Source organism: Colletes latitarsis, chromosome 14 (genome assembly GCF_051014445.1).
Source record: "Colletes latitarsis isolate SP2378_abdomen chromosome 14, iyColLati1, whole genome shotgun sequence".
In the NCBI taxonomy this organism is placed as follows: Eukaryota; Metazoa; Arthropoda; class Insecta; order Hymenoptera; family Colletidae; genus Colletes; species Colletes latitarsis.
The window spans coordinates 30,008,921-30,025,736 of NC_135147.1; the positions used below are offsets into that span (position 1 = coordinate 30,008,921).

The 16,816-nt window shown below is 31.9% G+C and overlaps 2 protein-coding genes across 3 annotated transcripts; one reads left to right on the top strand and one right to left on the bottom strand.

The window, feature by feature from the left end:
• Positions 1-10: 10 nt before the first annotated feature.
• Positions 11-14,194, bottom strand: Vha44 (V-type proton ATPase subunit Vha44). 2 transcript variants are annotated; one of them, XM_076782041.1, is made up of 9 exons: positions 14,002-14,194; positions 12,970-13,293; positions 9,209-9,802; positions 4,940-5,126; positions 3,180-3,278; positions 2,886-3,094; positions 2,381-2,525; positions 2,169-2,307; positions 11-1,918 (listed from the first exon to the last, which is right to left on the bottom strand). In XM_076782041.1, exons 2-9 carry the CDS (start codon positions 13,274-13,276, stop codon positions 1,814-1,816), a joined length of 1,785 nt encoding a protein of 594 aa, XP_076638156.1. In that variant the 5' UTR covers positions 13,277-13,293; positions 14,002-14,194; the 3' UTR covers positions 11-1,813. The 2 variants fall into 2 exon arrangements, with proteins under 2 accessions (XP_076638156.1, XP_076638157.1); XM_076782042.1 differs by lacking the exon at positions 9,209-9,802 and having other exon boundaries at positions 14,002-14,185.
• Positions 14,195-14,647: 453 nt separating this feature from the next.
• LOC143350155 (replication termination factor 2) lies at positions 14,648-16,764 on the top strand. Its single transcript, XM_076782053.1, has 4 exons — positions 14,648-14,872; positions 15,438-15,530; positions 15,731-16,114; positions 16,217-16,764. Exons 2-4 carry the CDS (start codon positions 15,462-15,464, stop codon positions 16,616-16,618), a joined length of 855 nt encoding a protein of 284 aa, XP_076638168.1. The 5' UTR covers positions 14,648-14,872; positions 15,438-15,461; the 3' UTR covers positions 16,619-16,764.
• Positions 16,765-16,816: the final 52 nt, after the last annotated feature.

The window sequence follows — 16,816 nt, forward strand, 5'->3', positions numbered from 1 at the left end:
GCAAATAAACTAAATGATCATTTTCGTTTATTCATGGATTCAACATACATTTATCGTTTGGCTAGTATTGTCATCACTATAACTGAAATATTGTTTTTACAATTGGAACTGTAAAATTATATAAGAGAAATATAATATTCTAATTAATTTTATGGTATATAAACTGATTAGAGGTGTACGATAATTTGAAAATATCGGGTCAGAAATTTACCTTGGGATTAGGACGAGTTCCTGGAACCTTCAGGATTTACAAGAGAGTCAGGATCTTCGATAATGTTCATGATTTTACTTTAGTAATTAAAATCAAAATAAAATCTTGAGCATTTTTAAGAACGCTGACACTATCGGGAATCCTGACTTTTTATGGGAACCCAACCCAATCCGTCCTCCTGACCATCGGTTTCCCGACATTTTCGGATTCAGGCACACTTCTAAAAATAATACATTTTCAGAATTATCAGTATGATACATAGAACGTTTCAAACGTATAGAATATGTCCATCGCATAACATAGGAAAATCTATTTTTATACAAATTTTAATTAACGATGATAAAATTTCGTTCCCTTTGTTAATAATGTTAATAATAATACTTTGAGGTTCAAACTACCGGTTTCGCGATTTCGTAACTTTTATTTAGTACGTATTTGTACAATATGCACCATTGAAATAGTAATTTCGAATGAATTCGATAAAATAACTTTTTGTGGAACAATATCCAAATAATACTTATTTTACTAGTTGCCACGTAGCATGTGTAATACGAAGGCCTTTGAACGAAGACAGATAAAGCATCATTTCGATCAATATTATGATTTTCTATGTTTTCATAATAACAAGATGCGCGTTTCTTTTCGTAACAATATTCACAATGTTCTTAATTTTATAGATAATACATAAAATAATACAGTTATACATTGCAGAATTTTTATTCTGGCACGATACTCGTTTGTTTTTGCTTGTTCTAACACCATGTAAAATAGGTTGTGCTATATTTAATTGTGAGAACATTAATAAATTAATGTAGGCACCAAAAGGAGTATGTGTATGGTTTCTAGAGGTATATGAGAACCCCATGGTCGGGCGGGTCGGGTTGGGTCAGCTTTTGGGATTCTCGATAGTTGGAATTTTCAATAATGTTCAAGATTTAAAGCATTTTATATAATATGATAGATATAACAAGATACGGGTCCTAGGACTGCAGCAAAATAAGTCAATCCAATCCCCTTTAGATACTAAATTAAAACCTTAAACATTGCGGAGGATCCCGACTCTATCGGAAACCCGTCCCGACCTGACTCAATATTCGGGTTCTTGCACACATCTAATGGTTTCTATAACTGTGAGAATAAATCTTTCATTATGTTTAGGTTTTATAAAGTTGCAAGTTTGAAGCGGTCAGAGTAGCTATAAGTATGGAAAACATAGTTCAAAAAGAAAAGGAAGTTTGTGGTATGTATTCAAATATGTTTGTTGGAATTTATACAAATAATTACACAATCTATTATGCACAGTTTACATTGAGCTAATATCATAGTTCATACATCTCTCCAGGCATTTCAATGTACTATAAAAATATAATTTTCAAATAAATCTTTTATCTACTCCTGGAAGTGAACCGACGATAATTACGGATACACTGAAAATCAAGGTTGCAACAAAATTCCAATAATATAAACCATATTTCGTACGATTAAAATATAAACCATATTTCGTACACTTTGTACGCAACTGCCGCTAAGTACCTGGAGTTATAGAAGTATGTTATGTGAATGAAAAAATATTTAAAATATAGAACGAGAATGGTCTCATCTTTAATGATTAACCTGCTGGTTGACCATGTCTATGTTGATTTTATAATACACATAAGGAAAATAATCGCTTTGGCCGAAAGTTAATCCTGGCATATCATCCATGCTCTGTTCGAACAAATCAATATATAAAATATTAATGAATTTTTTATTCGAAGAGAAACATTTATAAAATATTTCCTTAAACGGTGTTTGTATTAATTTTATATGCAGGGTGTTATCGGATGGATGGTCCCCCCGCCCGTTGGTATCATACGTCCGATAACACTCTGTATAGATCATTGCCAGCCCATTATTCGATTGAATAATGCACCAACAAAAACCTTGGTAATGGTAATAATAACGTATTGTAACTTACATCTTGATTTCCTTGCCCAGTTGTAGAAGCAGAGGAATCTAGATGAGCATAAAGCTGATTGAGAACAGTACGTAATCGTCTTGTACAATTTTTATGTGGATGCAATAGGATTGCTTGAAAATTGACAGGTAAGCCGTACCTATTAAGTTATTGATCCAATCAATATTCATATATTCGGAAAATTCGCACTGTCGGATATTAGAAGATATTACCTTAGAACAGATTCCACAAATACTCGCAAAGCTTTCACGTGAATCCATGCACAGAAACATTCACTGAAATTGACCTTCAGCCAACGCACAAGAGGTCCAAATTGTTTCTTTTTATCAGTTACCAGTTTTGTAATCTCATTTTTCCCTATAATACATCTTAGTTAATGTTTTCCACAAATTGTGGTTAAACATATGCTCGCTAAGCTGGTAATATGTTGCATTAAAAGCAGAGATATTTATACTTGTTGCTTATAAGTTCACTTGTTTTATATAAAAAAGAATTATTGAATGGATTATTATAATCATTACTACTATTTATTATCAAATTATAGAATTTTTTCCTAAAGAGGGCCCACGTTTAGGTCGAAAACGTTGTAATTGAAATTATGTAAATGCTCATCGGCTACATACACGAATTTCTTTTAAATATAAAAATCAATTATTATTTAAATCAATAAAATTATATTCAACAAAAATAGAAATAGAAATTTATTAATTTATTTACCTGCTGCCATTTCTTCTTCGTTGTATGTAAAATCACGAACTATGTACTTTTTCTCGCGAGCTTGTACTTTAAATTCTTCGATAACTTTCTTGAACAGGGTAACAGTAAATAAACCATGGTAAGCATCCTCGAAAATAAGTTGTGTACTACGTGGCACAATCATCGGTGTTAATCTTTCGTAATTATTCTGCCACTCGTGGAAGCTATCCCTAAAATGTTCGTTCAACAAAAATCATTACTAAATACTAACAATAATATTAAGAATATGTTATAGGAGAAACTAAATAGTTATACCTTGGCACAATAACAAGTAACGTAGTTAAATATTCGCTATCCAAGATGAAGTGTTCCTTCTTCACCAAGTCTACCAAACTTCTTGTTAATAAACTTCCACTGTAGAATAACAATTATTTGTTTTTACATTTCGTAACGTAAAGGCATTGTTAGAATATACATTTTTATGATTTTGATTTTCGGTATTTGAACTTATACAGGGTGTTCGGCCATCCGTGGGAAAAATTTTAATGGGAGATTCTAGAGGCCAAAATAAGAAGAAAATCAAAAATACCATACTTTTTCATTGAAGCTTCATTAAAAAGCTATTAAAAAATTAAATTGAAAAATTTCAAATGGTTCTGGAAAAATTATTTTCGGTTGCGGGGGTCAATTGCAATCATTTTTGGTCATTAGACATACCCTCGAAATCCTACCCACTTTCGAGAAAAAAATTCGAGGTGTGAAATTTTTCGACGAAATTAAAAAATTTCAAATCGTTCTAAAAAAATTATTTTCGGTTGCAGGGGTCGATTACAATTATTTTTGGTCATTAGACATACCCTCGAAATTCTACGCATTTTCGAGAAAAAAATTTATTACCAAAAATATCATTTCTGGCTAGAAATCTCTGCCCGAATTTTCATGCGAATCTTTAAAACGTCATAACTTCTGAACGGATTGGACGATTTTAATGTTTAAAAAAGCAAACTACGCGTATTTTGATGGAGAATATGTGCAAATTGCAAAAATATTCGAAAAGTTGGTCCTTGACCCCGCAAAATGAGAAAAAACCCCATAAAAATGGTCCAATTTTCAAACACCTATAACTCCTACAATTGTGAATATATTTCAGTGAAACTTTTTTCTGAAGTAGAGCTCATGGGTACCTACAAAAAAGTATTAGACAACTTTTCTGTAGGGCGTCAAACAAAATTACTAAAAATAAAAAACGAATTCTTAAGAAAAATCGACAGGGGGTAGATGCCTAAATTTTTCGACGAAAAAAAAAAATTTCAAATCGTTCTAGAAAAATTATTTTCGGTTGTGGGGGTCAATTGCGATCATTTTTGGCCAATACACATACCCCCGAAATCCTACGTACTTTCGAGAAAAAAAATTCTTTACCGAAAATATACTGTGCGGCCAGAAATATTTCTATAACTTTGTAACGAAGCCTCAATCAACAAATTAGTATCCTTGATTTTCGTCTCATTTTGGACTCTAGAATCTCCCATTAAAATTTTTAATTTTGCTTTAATTATAAATATTAAGAATGACGTTAAACTTAATAATATAATATTGAATGCATAAAACATCGGGTAATAACGACTAGCTACCAATTATATAAATACCAGTAAGACCTCGAATTATGCGATTCGTATTTGCATATACTCATATGTAAATTAACTCATTTGCATCGTACGAAAAAATGAATAATATGACCTTATTGCCAATTTTTCTTACTATTATTAAATTTAAGTAGAAATACTTTAAAAAGTATTACAAGCTTAATATTTCAGTGATTTGTTTTCGGCCACCACTATTTGATCACAATACGTATATACCATATTATACGCGAATGATGCAAATGGATTAAATAAAGTTTCCTGTTCGCAGTTTCTTTCCATAACGTAACACATACAGATCTGGGTTTTTTTGTTTAATTTTTGGGAATAAAAATTGTACATTTATACTATTCGCAAATGGAAAGATTCACCGTGTATAAAACATTGAACATTTTAATCAATATTTTTTACATACATTGACAACGAACTTACGTTTGTTTCTTTTCAAGATTTTGTAAACTGCCCTTCAAATTATTATATGTCGTAGATTTAGTTTTAAGGTCATCATCGATCTGGCTCACTTGTTTACAGATAATCTCGGCAATATTTCTTAGGGATTGTTTGATAGGATATTTTGCTAGATCCCACTGGAATCGAGTTATATATGATGGTAGATCACCTAGTAAATTTAAAATGTTAAAGTAATCGTCTCGTGAAGCAAAAGTTTTCAATTTCTATATAAATATTCGAACAGAGCTCACGATATTTTGGAAAGTATAGAATCATAAATAACATGCAATGTTTAAATTACATGTAATACTAGGTGCTTAAAATGTGCTTTTTAACGTAGCATTTAATATACATATACATGTATGTATCTTTAATGATTTGAGAAAATTTAAAAGCTGAAAATGAGAAAGCTCTGTTGAATTATACAGTATATTGTACAAACACGTGAATAGACTGTATGTATTTACATACGTATACAAAATAGCGAGCATAGATTTATTGCCTTTTTTTATAGATAACATTTTACGCTTTCTTTTTCTTTCAAGAAAGAAAGTCTCCTAACTTGCGTTCACGATTTTGCATTTTTTAAACACACGTGTGTACATATACATATATTATGCATATGAATATGTATCTAAATTAAACTAATCTTAGCTGGATCAAAATTAAAACAATTCTCAGACTAACTCTGCGATAAGGAGAGTATTGACAACAATGAGATAATAGAGAAAGACTGTTTCTACTAAACTCATTTCTCTTGATTCTAGTACGCTCCTTACTAGTTATTAGCATTACAAAAATAAGCGAGACATTAACAAAATACAGCATGCAAACATTGATGTATAGAAGCATTTTGTTATTATCAATGTATTCATTTATATCATGAGAATCGTTTCATGTAAATAAACTTATTTCCCTCGTAGATAACAATTTTTAGTTACAGATTAGTTCCAAGTATCTTATTTAATTCAAATAACTATATGGAAAGGAATTACTCGTAAATCACGTTTGAATGAATCGAACATTATATTGTTCTAGCTAGTTCCTTTAATTAAGTTTTTAATAATAAAGTATACTTTCTCTTATTTGTTGTTAATTTGAAAAAAGCAACTTCTACTCTTGAAGGTATTCATTCAAACAAAATTTATGATAACTCTTTAATTAATATAAATTTTCAAATACTGCGTTATTAATTAATTAATTTTTTTTTTTATAAAGCTTTTAATTTGTTATAATTTTGAATAAACGCACGCACGCATGCACACTTGGTTTATCAGAGTATGAATATGATGAATACTATAACATATAGTGATCCACGGACACTACATAGAATGGATTTCTCGTATACTTAAAAAATTATTTTTACGTATCATTGACGATCCGTGTGTATCATTGACCTAACATTGATATTTCATATTATGAGAAATAGTAACATCGACACAGAGTATACAGCTAAGCAAAGATGTCTAAGCATTTCATGCTAACTGTTTATGAGGTACTTTATTAAAGTTGATCGGTGGGATGTATTTTGTGAAATGGTAACTTGTAGTGTTGAAGGGTATTGAGCACCATACTGTCTTCAAAATCTATCTGAACATGCGGAACAGTATTTTTATAAGTCCATGTACCGATCGATAAGTGTTTTAAAAACTTTTTGTTAATTGTGTCTCTTCTGTAATCTGTGCTAGCGTCCATAATACATATGTTGTACATGTATTTATAGTTTGTGCAGTATTGTCCTTTTTATGAAAATTATAGAAAGTAACGGTTAAAAAGCAATGTGAAAGCTAGGTATGGGAAAAATGCTAAAAAATGTATTTAATTAAATAAAAATCATACAAAGATAGTGTTGCTTTATCCAAGTGTAGCACACATCTTCTACGATTGTTCTTAAACCATACTTTAGATAATATCCGTGAATATAGCGAACATTTTACATTCACACCTGCCGTTTTTAATCGATCGTTTCAATTTTTAACGACGTTTCCTTCAACGATCGAAGCAACTTAAAGTAATGCTAAAATAATCATATTCTGCGAACCGATTATATTAAAACACTGTAACTGTGTTAAGGAATTCTGTCGATAATCTTCGATCAAGTTAACATTTCTTTAATCGTGTATCTTTTTAAATCAATATACATATGTATAAATAAAACGAACTGAAGCAAAGTATGGTATAAGAAAAGATGAAATAAAAGGAAATGGAAAGAAGCTATTAAAATATGAAGAAAGGGTGACAATATATGATTAAGGTAATACACTATGTGTTCATTCATTCGTCCACAGCGTCTGGAACAATTGATTGAACGATAAAAAAAAAAATTAATCGAATACGAATTTCTTAATGCATCTTGCAATTTGTAGAAAAATTTTGTGAAATATATTTAGTCGTAACTAGGACGTAGGAGTAGAAAAAAGAAACTAGCTAAGAACTTAAAAACATACTAGAGCATTTCCCGAAAAACAAACTTCCCGAACGTACGCGTACATTTGTTGCAATTCAAAATGTGTTTTCGTTATCTTCCAATATTTTTAATTCCTGCGTGCACGAGAAATCAAATGTCATGGAAAACCGTCGCCAAGGAAATTATCGCGATACAACGTAAAATATTCGATATATGTATATATGTACTAGGATCTTTTATTATTGAATCGCAAGCTAAGTAAATCAAGCAAAGTATACATATATATTTTTTTTCCATTTGGTACTGTCTCACTTCGTGTATGCTGTAAGCACCGGAGAGAGATTGTCATGACTTTTGTAAAGTGTCCTCCATTTTTTTTTTCCTTCTTTCGATAAAAGATATATACATATATGTATGTATTTATATACAAATACACGATGTATATACTTGGGTTATAGATATACAAAAACAAAATTGTGTCTCTTGAACAATGCAAATTCAATTACAAGAAAAGAAAGTGTAGAAAATTTACTTACAGTGAAAGAACAAAAAATAATATACGTAATAAGCAATGCTTTCTGATTTGATACAGCACATTAACATTTAAAAACGACTTTAATTAATCTAATTACATCGGAGGCAAGATTCGGCAGAAAATACTTGAGCGTTACAAACATTGCATATATGTAGTGCAGCTGTGCAAAATTGACATTGAAGGAAATGCGCACTAGGATCATAAAGACGCTTTCGTTATAATAGGCTGGTTCTAGAAACTGGGGATAAACTGCGACCCTTTTCCAGGCAACGATCAAAATAATCGATGATACTTTATCTTAATTATGATTATTTTAGACCATTGTAATACTCTAACAAAGAACCCACGATTCCGATATAAATTACAATTATTAAAAATGTATTTCCTGAAGAGGAATTCATTCTAATCTTATCTCTCGCGTTATTGATCGAAACAAAAGGTTACGAGCACACGCTTTGTTTTTAGATTTTATTTTTAATTTATAAAAGTACGTTCATAGCGGTTGTCCTCGATCACGATATTCCGTCCATTCTTATTACACAGTACAAATACACCCAGTATATAAATTATCTACTTATTACTACCGATTTGATCTACCACAATTAACAAGCAAGTTAGACATACGTAAATCTAGTAAGACGAATACAATTGTTGACGACTAAATATTTTATAATTTCCATGCCAAGATTCATATTGGATTTTTCTTACACATTTATGATTTTCTAGGTTTTGATCGATATACTTTGTTTCCAAGGCTGTGTCTAGGAATCTTGGCGTCTGAAGCAACAATAGAATACGCTTTTATATAATTATACAGCGATGTTTATAGATATATGTATAACAGGCATTTATACTGTAGAGATCGTTTCTAGCATTTATCAGAATTTTATTCTGTATATCGTCGAAAGATAGTTTTTCTGTATCGATACTTTCTATCCGCGCTTGAACGCGAGCCACAGTTTGCTCCAGTTACGTAGAATCGCCTTACAGTAATCGTAGAATAATCAAAACTAGAGGTAACGTGAATTTCCATTATTTTTCCTTTCCTGGACATCGTCTTCTCTAAGCATAAGCTGCATGCGAATATCGTTGTTTAGAAAAAAACTTTGAATACCATGAAATGACAACCTCTCTCTTTCTCTCTCTCCTATATCTACCTCCAAAGGAGATAAGACAAGACAAGAATCGGTCGCTAAACGGGCGAAAGTCACGAGGTGCACAAGGAAAATTAGGTTTGAACAAGTCTCGCAGCTATGTTGGGGATAAAGGTTCGACGGGTTTTGACCTGGCGGTGTGGTAGGACGGGTACCTGGATTGGGCAAATTGCCACTATGGTCTTGGTCTTGGTCTTGGTCGCTGTTTCGATCCGCATCGTCTTCGTCGTCGTCGTCGTCGTCGTCGTTGCTGACTGATTTGCGATTGCTGGTAGAACGTTCCGCTTTCTCGATACTCCGATGACGCGTCGACGACTGCCATCTAGTCTCTCCTTCGCTGCTACAGTTTGATGAAAGGGAATGGCTAGGACTCGTTGGGGTAGGACTGGGAATAGGCGTGGAAGAGGTTGAAGCGGCGCACCAATGCGCGTGGTAGCATGAATATACCGATAAGGGATCGTTCGATGATCGGGCATCGCAGAGGCCTTGAGGACTGTGTGACGATTTCTTGTCGAAATCAGAAGAATGATTATGATGTTTATGACTATGATGATGCTTGTGATGGTGATGGTGACGCTGATGATGATGCTGACCTAAACAGGCGGCCGGTTCTGGTTCGCATTTCTCCGATTCCTTCCATTGCTTGTGGTGCTCCTTTGAAGTCTTGTGTGATGGAGTGACGGGGGTGTTTGGCGGGGTGTCCGGACCCCCTTCGGGGCTCGAGCTCTCCCCATCCATTGACGTTTGACCTATCCATTACAACCCAATCCCAATCTCCGCGCGATTTTTCTTACGTCTCGTTCAACTATTATTGCGTCCTACGCAAATGCCTAACGACAATGCTGTCGAAACTCAATTAAAATAACTCAAACGTAAAAAAAAGGAAAAAAAAGTGAAAAAAAAAGTGAAAACTCTCGGAGTATTTAGCGCGCGAAAAAACCGACGTCCTAATATTTGAATACGATACTAAATTGTTTATATTCTTGTGGGACATTGATTTCTGTAACCCATAACGATAATAAGCATAACGTTCACGTTTAGTATAGGGTAACTGTCCGAGTAATTGGACACCCGGCCAAGTTTTTTCTTAACACTTTGACGGCCGTTGTCACGCATATACGTGATTTTACGTGACATCTTCGTGCGACTCACTTTGAAAGCTATCTCAAACTGTTCGTATCAAATTGTATTTACAAAGTATTTAATGCTAAATTGAAAAATTTCGAATAAAATAGCAAGGAATAGACCAGGTAATAGACAACAGTTTTCTCATGACATATACGGCCATCGAAGTGTTAATCTCTTTGTGCTATATCGCGTTTCACGCTTACAAACATGTATAGATACTGTGCTTATACTTATACTACTAAGGGGACCTAGATAAGAAATAATTTTCGAAGAATATACACATCACTTATATTGCTAGTTTTACGTAGAGTTTAGTCCGTTCGAATTTCGATTAAATACAATTTTTAAAATTCCCTACTTACATTTAAGAAAAAGACAGTTTATGAATTATTTCGTTACGTAAAAATAAGTTTTAGTAATAACGGCAAAATTACACACAAAATAGTCTTGTTTGATAATTTTGTATAATAGTCTGATTCTATAGTTCTTGGATATTTTAAACAAACATGACTATTAAAAGTTCACGCGTAATTTTCGTTGTCTTTCCGTTCACGCCGCGTGGGTCATATGCATCCCACGTTGTCGAGAGTAACAATTTTACTTATGACCTACAACTTATGATATTTATAAGATTGTAAAAATTATTATAATAAAGAAAATAGTGTAACGTTTAAGATGCACTGCAGAACAAAGCAAAAATTTTTGCTTTAACAAATTATCGTCGTAATTGTACAGTTTAAGTCAGAGAAAGGGGACGGATTTGATTAAATTTTTAATCAAACTTTTTATTTCTAATATTGTTATTGCTTAGATAGTGTACCAAATAGAATGACCAAATCTTGAAATACGAAGTTTGAAACGTGAGAAAATCGAAAAAATTTATCATCGATACAGTGTGAATTCTACAAGTCCGATTACTAGGACAGTTACCCTAATTGTATTTAATAAAAATAAAAACTGTATCGAATTGTTACGTCTTTATTGAAGACGAATAAATTGGAAGAACAAGTTATGTTTAAACAAATATATCAAAAAAAAATTATGCACCTCACAATTACATTATCTAATTATCGAGATATGTTATTTATATTTTTTCATTTATTCTTATTATAAAAATTAAGTGTAATTACCTATATCGCGAAGCAAACTTTTCGTTAAATACTCCAATGTGATAAAAATAATAATGAAAAATCGGAAAAGAAATAATACGTAATCGGAATGAACCAAAGGATTGAAAACTGTATGAGTAAATGATATGCAATGATTTAAACTTAAATTGCAAACGAATAATGCCAAGGGAGAAATAATAAATGGAAGAACTAAAGAGAAAAGGAAAAAATCCTTGTAATAACTAATTGGAGCTTGGTGACCACAGTAACCCAAGCAACTTCTTGTGTCCTTATGTAAACTTTTAACGAATGTGGTCTACAGGTCCAGATGTGTAATGTAATAGTATATTGGAATCTGTTTTTCATTTTAGTACACGATACTGCATGTTTGTGTCTTAAAATTTGTTGTAGCTTTATACAACATCTTTGTTAGTGCACATGTATGAGCATTTGTTAATAAAATCATAAGTAAGGTAGGGAAACAGGGTTAATGTGGTCCAAATAAAATAAAGCAAGCCAAGCAACACCACAAACATGAAAAATTATTCGTAGTAAGTAATAAATGATATGATTTCTAACCCAATAATAATAATAAGCATTCTACAAATATATAAATTATATGGCAAAATATGATGTGTACCATAAGTATTTCATATTTTAAGTAATATCTATAGATTTTGAGAATTTACATATTTAAATGAAAGTACATAATGTCAATTGTAAAAAGTTTATATAAATTAAGTTACATATAAATATACATGTGTTTGTTAAGCCTACTATAATAACTTCCATGGACTCTAATATTTGGAGGTATGGGTCAATTAAACTTTTATTTCAAATGGTAATGAAGATTCAATGAAATATGACATGCACCCAAAGAATGTTAATAAAACAAACTTCAATAGTTTAGGAAATTCGTGTTTAGCATAATCATTAATGCTAGTTACCTTTAAGTAAATATTCTATCAAACCATACAAATTTCAAGTACAATGATATTCTATAATAATAATTTTATCAAATTATATATGCTTGAGATTCATGGTACACATCATACCTATGAACATTAGTTACTATGTGCTATAGCAACAAGTATTTTTCCTGTATATTATCCTCAACACAAAAAGGAGAAAAAAAAAATCATATGACCATTCAGACATATTTTCTAAAAATAGTACTACTTCATATTATAATTAGCATACACAGACAAAATTTTGTTTTCATTTACTGATCTATTAATGTAGGGTACTGAGGAGAATCAGGATTAAAGACTCTAGTCGTGCTATTATTATCTTCAATGATTAAATTAAAAATCTTAATAAATAAACTGATACATGTTTAAGATCATCACTAAAGAAAAATTTTAACTAGTGTGCATGTTTTGTGTTGTGTATAGTATTCATTGATGTTTTTTTGCCAACCGATATAATTTTGTTAGAACATCATACACAAAAAATCGATCGATACCTGTCTACAAGGGTCCAAAAATCAATATTCTATTTAATTTTTATGTCAGAAATTTTGCTCAGTGACTTGTAACATATATATATAAAAAAAAAAAAAGAAAAGTTACATAATTTTGGACCCCTGAATATTTGGTAACCTACCCTCTTCTATGGGAGGATAAATGTAAATTAAAGAGCAAATTCTAAAGATACAAGCACAATAATGTTGTACTCACTATTGTTGGCCATAAGATTTTCATGAAGCTTGTCCTTTTTATCTTCTAAGACTTCCCCCAAATATGTTGCAACCTTGCGGGTTATCTGCTCAACGTACATATCAAGTTTTCCAAGGTCATCCGACAGACCAACTAGTTGATCCAAGGTTCCAACTTTTAGATCTGGGATGGGGAATTTGTAATTGACTGATAAAGAATGTTGCCTGAAGGTCAAGTTGTTCACAGTATCCCATGTCTGCTGACATGTCTCATCTCCCGGTGCAGATATTAACCAATAGTCTGGCATTTTGAATATTTCGTAGTGCATATACTACTTGATCCAGGCTGAAACATTGTTTTACATTGTACAAATTATAGTTGACACTGAATTATAGAAAACAAACTTAAGATTCACCATTGTTTAATGTTAGCATTTTGTCAAGATGTATTAAATAACAATTATCAAAATTCAAAATTGATTTATAAAAAAAAAAAGGCAGTTTTGTCAACAACCAACCACCTGCTTCACCTTTGAGCGATGTATGCTATCATCTGATATATAGCAAGTCATAAAATGTATTGGCACTTGTATGTGCAAAATTTGAACTAAATCAGTGACCCTATGGTTTATACTCTCTTTGTAAATTAGTTTCTTTTGCTTTTCTCAGCATAGTAGAATGTTAGACAAAAATTTTTCTTTATTAGACTTAAATTCTTCGTTCAGATGTTAACTAATCATTATAACACCTTATACCGAGTCTGAATAACAGCAAAGAGAAGAAAAGAATATCAAAACAAGTTGATTCTATTGTTTTTCATAGACTATGTTAGGTGTGCCAATAGTTTTGTGACGTCGAACGATGCACGGGATCGTTTCGTTTAATTTTTTTACAACTGTAAATTGTGATATTATTGTTTTTTTCATAATACTGAAAGTTCATGGTCGAAATATTATATTTTTGAAATAAAAAGTGTTGAAAAACTCTTTTATTATTTCTTTTATCCTTTATATTTCTACTGCTTCTTGCGTGTGCCAACAATTTTGCGACTCACTGTATAACTGTCATATAAATGATCTTAGGAGCATCGTTCATTGATTTCTTGGTCAGCCACACACGAAGTAATCAATAGTCCGAAATTTTTGGGTTTCAAGAGCTTTTGAAAGATCCATAGACTCGAGAAAAGTCACATAAAAGAAGGGGGTGTGGCACAACTTATTTCTTCAACTACAGTATTATGTAATTAGGCGCGCTTTCCACGTGACATGTACTAAGCGCAAGAATGGCACGCTGTACTTGCATAGTGATCAATATAGGGAAGTGACAAGTATGCACGAAATTGTATATGAAAAGAGATGTCCTTGAATTGACGTTGGCTATGCGAGAAAATTATCACGGAGTCAGGCTTATTGCCGAAACGACTTAATGGCGCCCACTAATAAACCATTGGAAAAATCGATAATACAATAGTTCCTTAAAATGCGTCACATATTAAGATCTGAATTATGTGGAAACCTAATAGTTAACCAATGTCACGAGTTGTCATAAACGTGTAAAAACATGAGTATTAAGAAATTTTGACAGGAACTTTCAACATCTTTTAATTATAAAATACGATTTATTGGTGCTTTTCCACTTGACAACAAATTTTGTATGTGTCGGTACGTTTTGTATAATAAACGAATAATTTCCACTTACCAGGTGTTTTGTATCGCGCCTCTTTTATAGAACACGACAAATGCTTGAATTTCTCGAAAAATTTAAAACATTCGCTGTTTCTAATCACTCGTCATCGAAACCATCAGAAACCATTGTGACCTCACGTGATGACAATTGTGTGCTGCTGCCTTACGACCCGCCCGGCAACTAAAACATAAACTGAAAGCCAGCATCATCAGCTAACACGGGACCGCCTGCAACGATCGGTACTATTGCCAATACTTGAAAACTTTCGTTCTCAACTTTCGATAGACGCGTTAAACGAGTTACAAATTTCTTATTTTACTAATAATTCGTTCTTTACATACTGCAAACTTTTGTCGTAACAACGACGCATATATTTCTTCGATGTTTAACAAAATTATGCTCGGGCAGAAACGTTTTTAGTACAAACGGAAAGTTGGTAACATTGATACTCGTTTACTTGGATATTATAACTCATTGGTTCCCAATCTTCCGATCTTATTGACCTTTAACAAAATTAGATTTAATTCACCGATCCTTTTCTATATTGATGCAAAAATATAGACGTGTATAATTGGCAACAAGTAATACAATATGGATTGATAATTTTATATAAAGTGAAATTAATTATTTTATTCGGTAATCTTTAAACGAATACCCTAGTAACTTATCAACGCCCACATAAATCGATTATCATCGAGAGTCGTTGACGACTAGTTGAGAACCCGTGCTATAATTCATAACAGCATTTGACATAAATCTTGTTAGTCCGACAAGTCATAATTCTTTCTCAATTTTGGTTTAAAGTCTAGACATCGATACATATACATTATGGGTTGTGATGGTGGAACTATTCCTCGTAGAGATGAGCTTGTCAGAGTTAAAAAGAAACCAGAACAGGTAATTTTATAGCCATATTTACGTATGACTTGCATACAAACAGTAACATTTTTTGTAATACTACACTATCAAAATTATATACACGTACTTTGTTCATGAGAAAAACAGATTCAATTGTTACATACTTTATTAAGTTATACACTAATAAAATGTAACTAAATTTACAGCCAATTTATGTTTTAATGTAATTATTCTTATAGAAAGATAAAGAGGCAGAGCTAGCATTTAAATGGAGACATTGCACAATAAAACAATTACCACTACAGCCACCAGTAGTTGGTTGTGCTTTGGGTCGTCTGTATAGCAAAGAATCTGTATTGGAAGGTCTACTTGATCGAAGTACACTCCCGGAATCAGCACAACATATCAAGAACTTGAAAGATGTAAAAAATCTAAATTTAACACCAAACCCAGCATTTGACAGTAATAAAGCAGAAAAAGGAGACTGTTATGCAGATGGAGGCAAAAGTCCATACATTTGCCCAGTTATTGGATTAGAGATGAATGGCAAATATAAATTTTGCTTTTTATGGTCATGTGGTTGTGTGATGAGCGAACGTGCGCTTAAAGTAATCAAAAGTACAGTAAGTACTTGTGTAGAGATATAAAAGTATGAATAGATTAGAATATAAATGTCTACATGAGTAAAAGAGTTTAATGATTTCTATATTTGCAATGTTTTCTAGATGTGTCATCAATGTCAACAATCCTTCACAGAGACAGATATTATTATTATAAATGCAGAAGGTGATGATCTTAAAAAAATGGAAGAAAATATGCCAATTCGCAAGGTTGCTCAGAAAAAATCAAAGAAACAAAAACATAGCGAAGATATACAAACACAAGATGTTAAACAAGATGAGACACCAAAGAAGAAAATTAAAAAGGAGGAAAAAACTGCTACTTTTAAAAGTAATAGTAATAGAAGCGAAGCTGAAGATCCAGCATACAAAAAAGTTAAAGAGAACTACAGCGTTGCTAAAGATCCCAAAGCATCTGAAGTCTTTAAAAGTATTTTTACTACCCATAAATCTGCGGCGGAACAGGATAGGGCACACTGGATTACATACAATCCATTTTACAACTGAAATGTTATTAATTTCGATGTAAAAAATTTTAAAAACATACAATTAATGTTTTACACTTTAACGGTATTATGTACAGAAATAATTAAAACATACTGCAAATAATAAAATTTGTTCATCTCTCTAAATAAATAATTTTATACATAAAATGGTATAGTCTTATTGTTTTTATCATTTCTTTGATTGTTATAAATCAGGTAA

Excerpts from the sequence above, each read along its gene's own strand:
- Vha44 (XM_076782041.1), bottom strand. The coding sequence starts at position 13,276 with ATGCACTACGAAATATTCAAAATGCCAGACTATTGGTTAATATCTGCA. Across the intron at positions 5,127-9,208 it reads TGGCAATTTGCCCAATCCAG|GTGATCTACCATCATATATA; the intron begins GTACCCGTCCTA and ends TAAATTTACTAG. Across the intron at positions 3,279-4,939 it reads AATCTTGAAAAGAAACAAAC|TGGAAGTTTATTAACAAGAA; the intron begins GTAAGTTCGTTG and ends GTTATTCTACAG.
- LOC143350155 (XM_076782053.1), top strand. The coding sequence starts at position 15,462 with ATGGGTTGTGATGGTGGAACTATTCCTCGTAGAGATGAGCTTGTCAGA. Across the intron at positions 15,531-15,730 it reads TTAAAAAGAAACCAGAACAG|AAAGATAAAGAGGCAGAGCT; the intron begins GTAATTTTATAG and ends TTATTCTTATAG. Across the intron at positions 16,115-16,216 it reads TTAAAGTAATCAAAAGTACA|ATGTGTCATCAATGTCAACA; the intron begins GTAAGTACTTGT and ends AATGTTTTCTAG.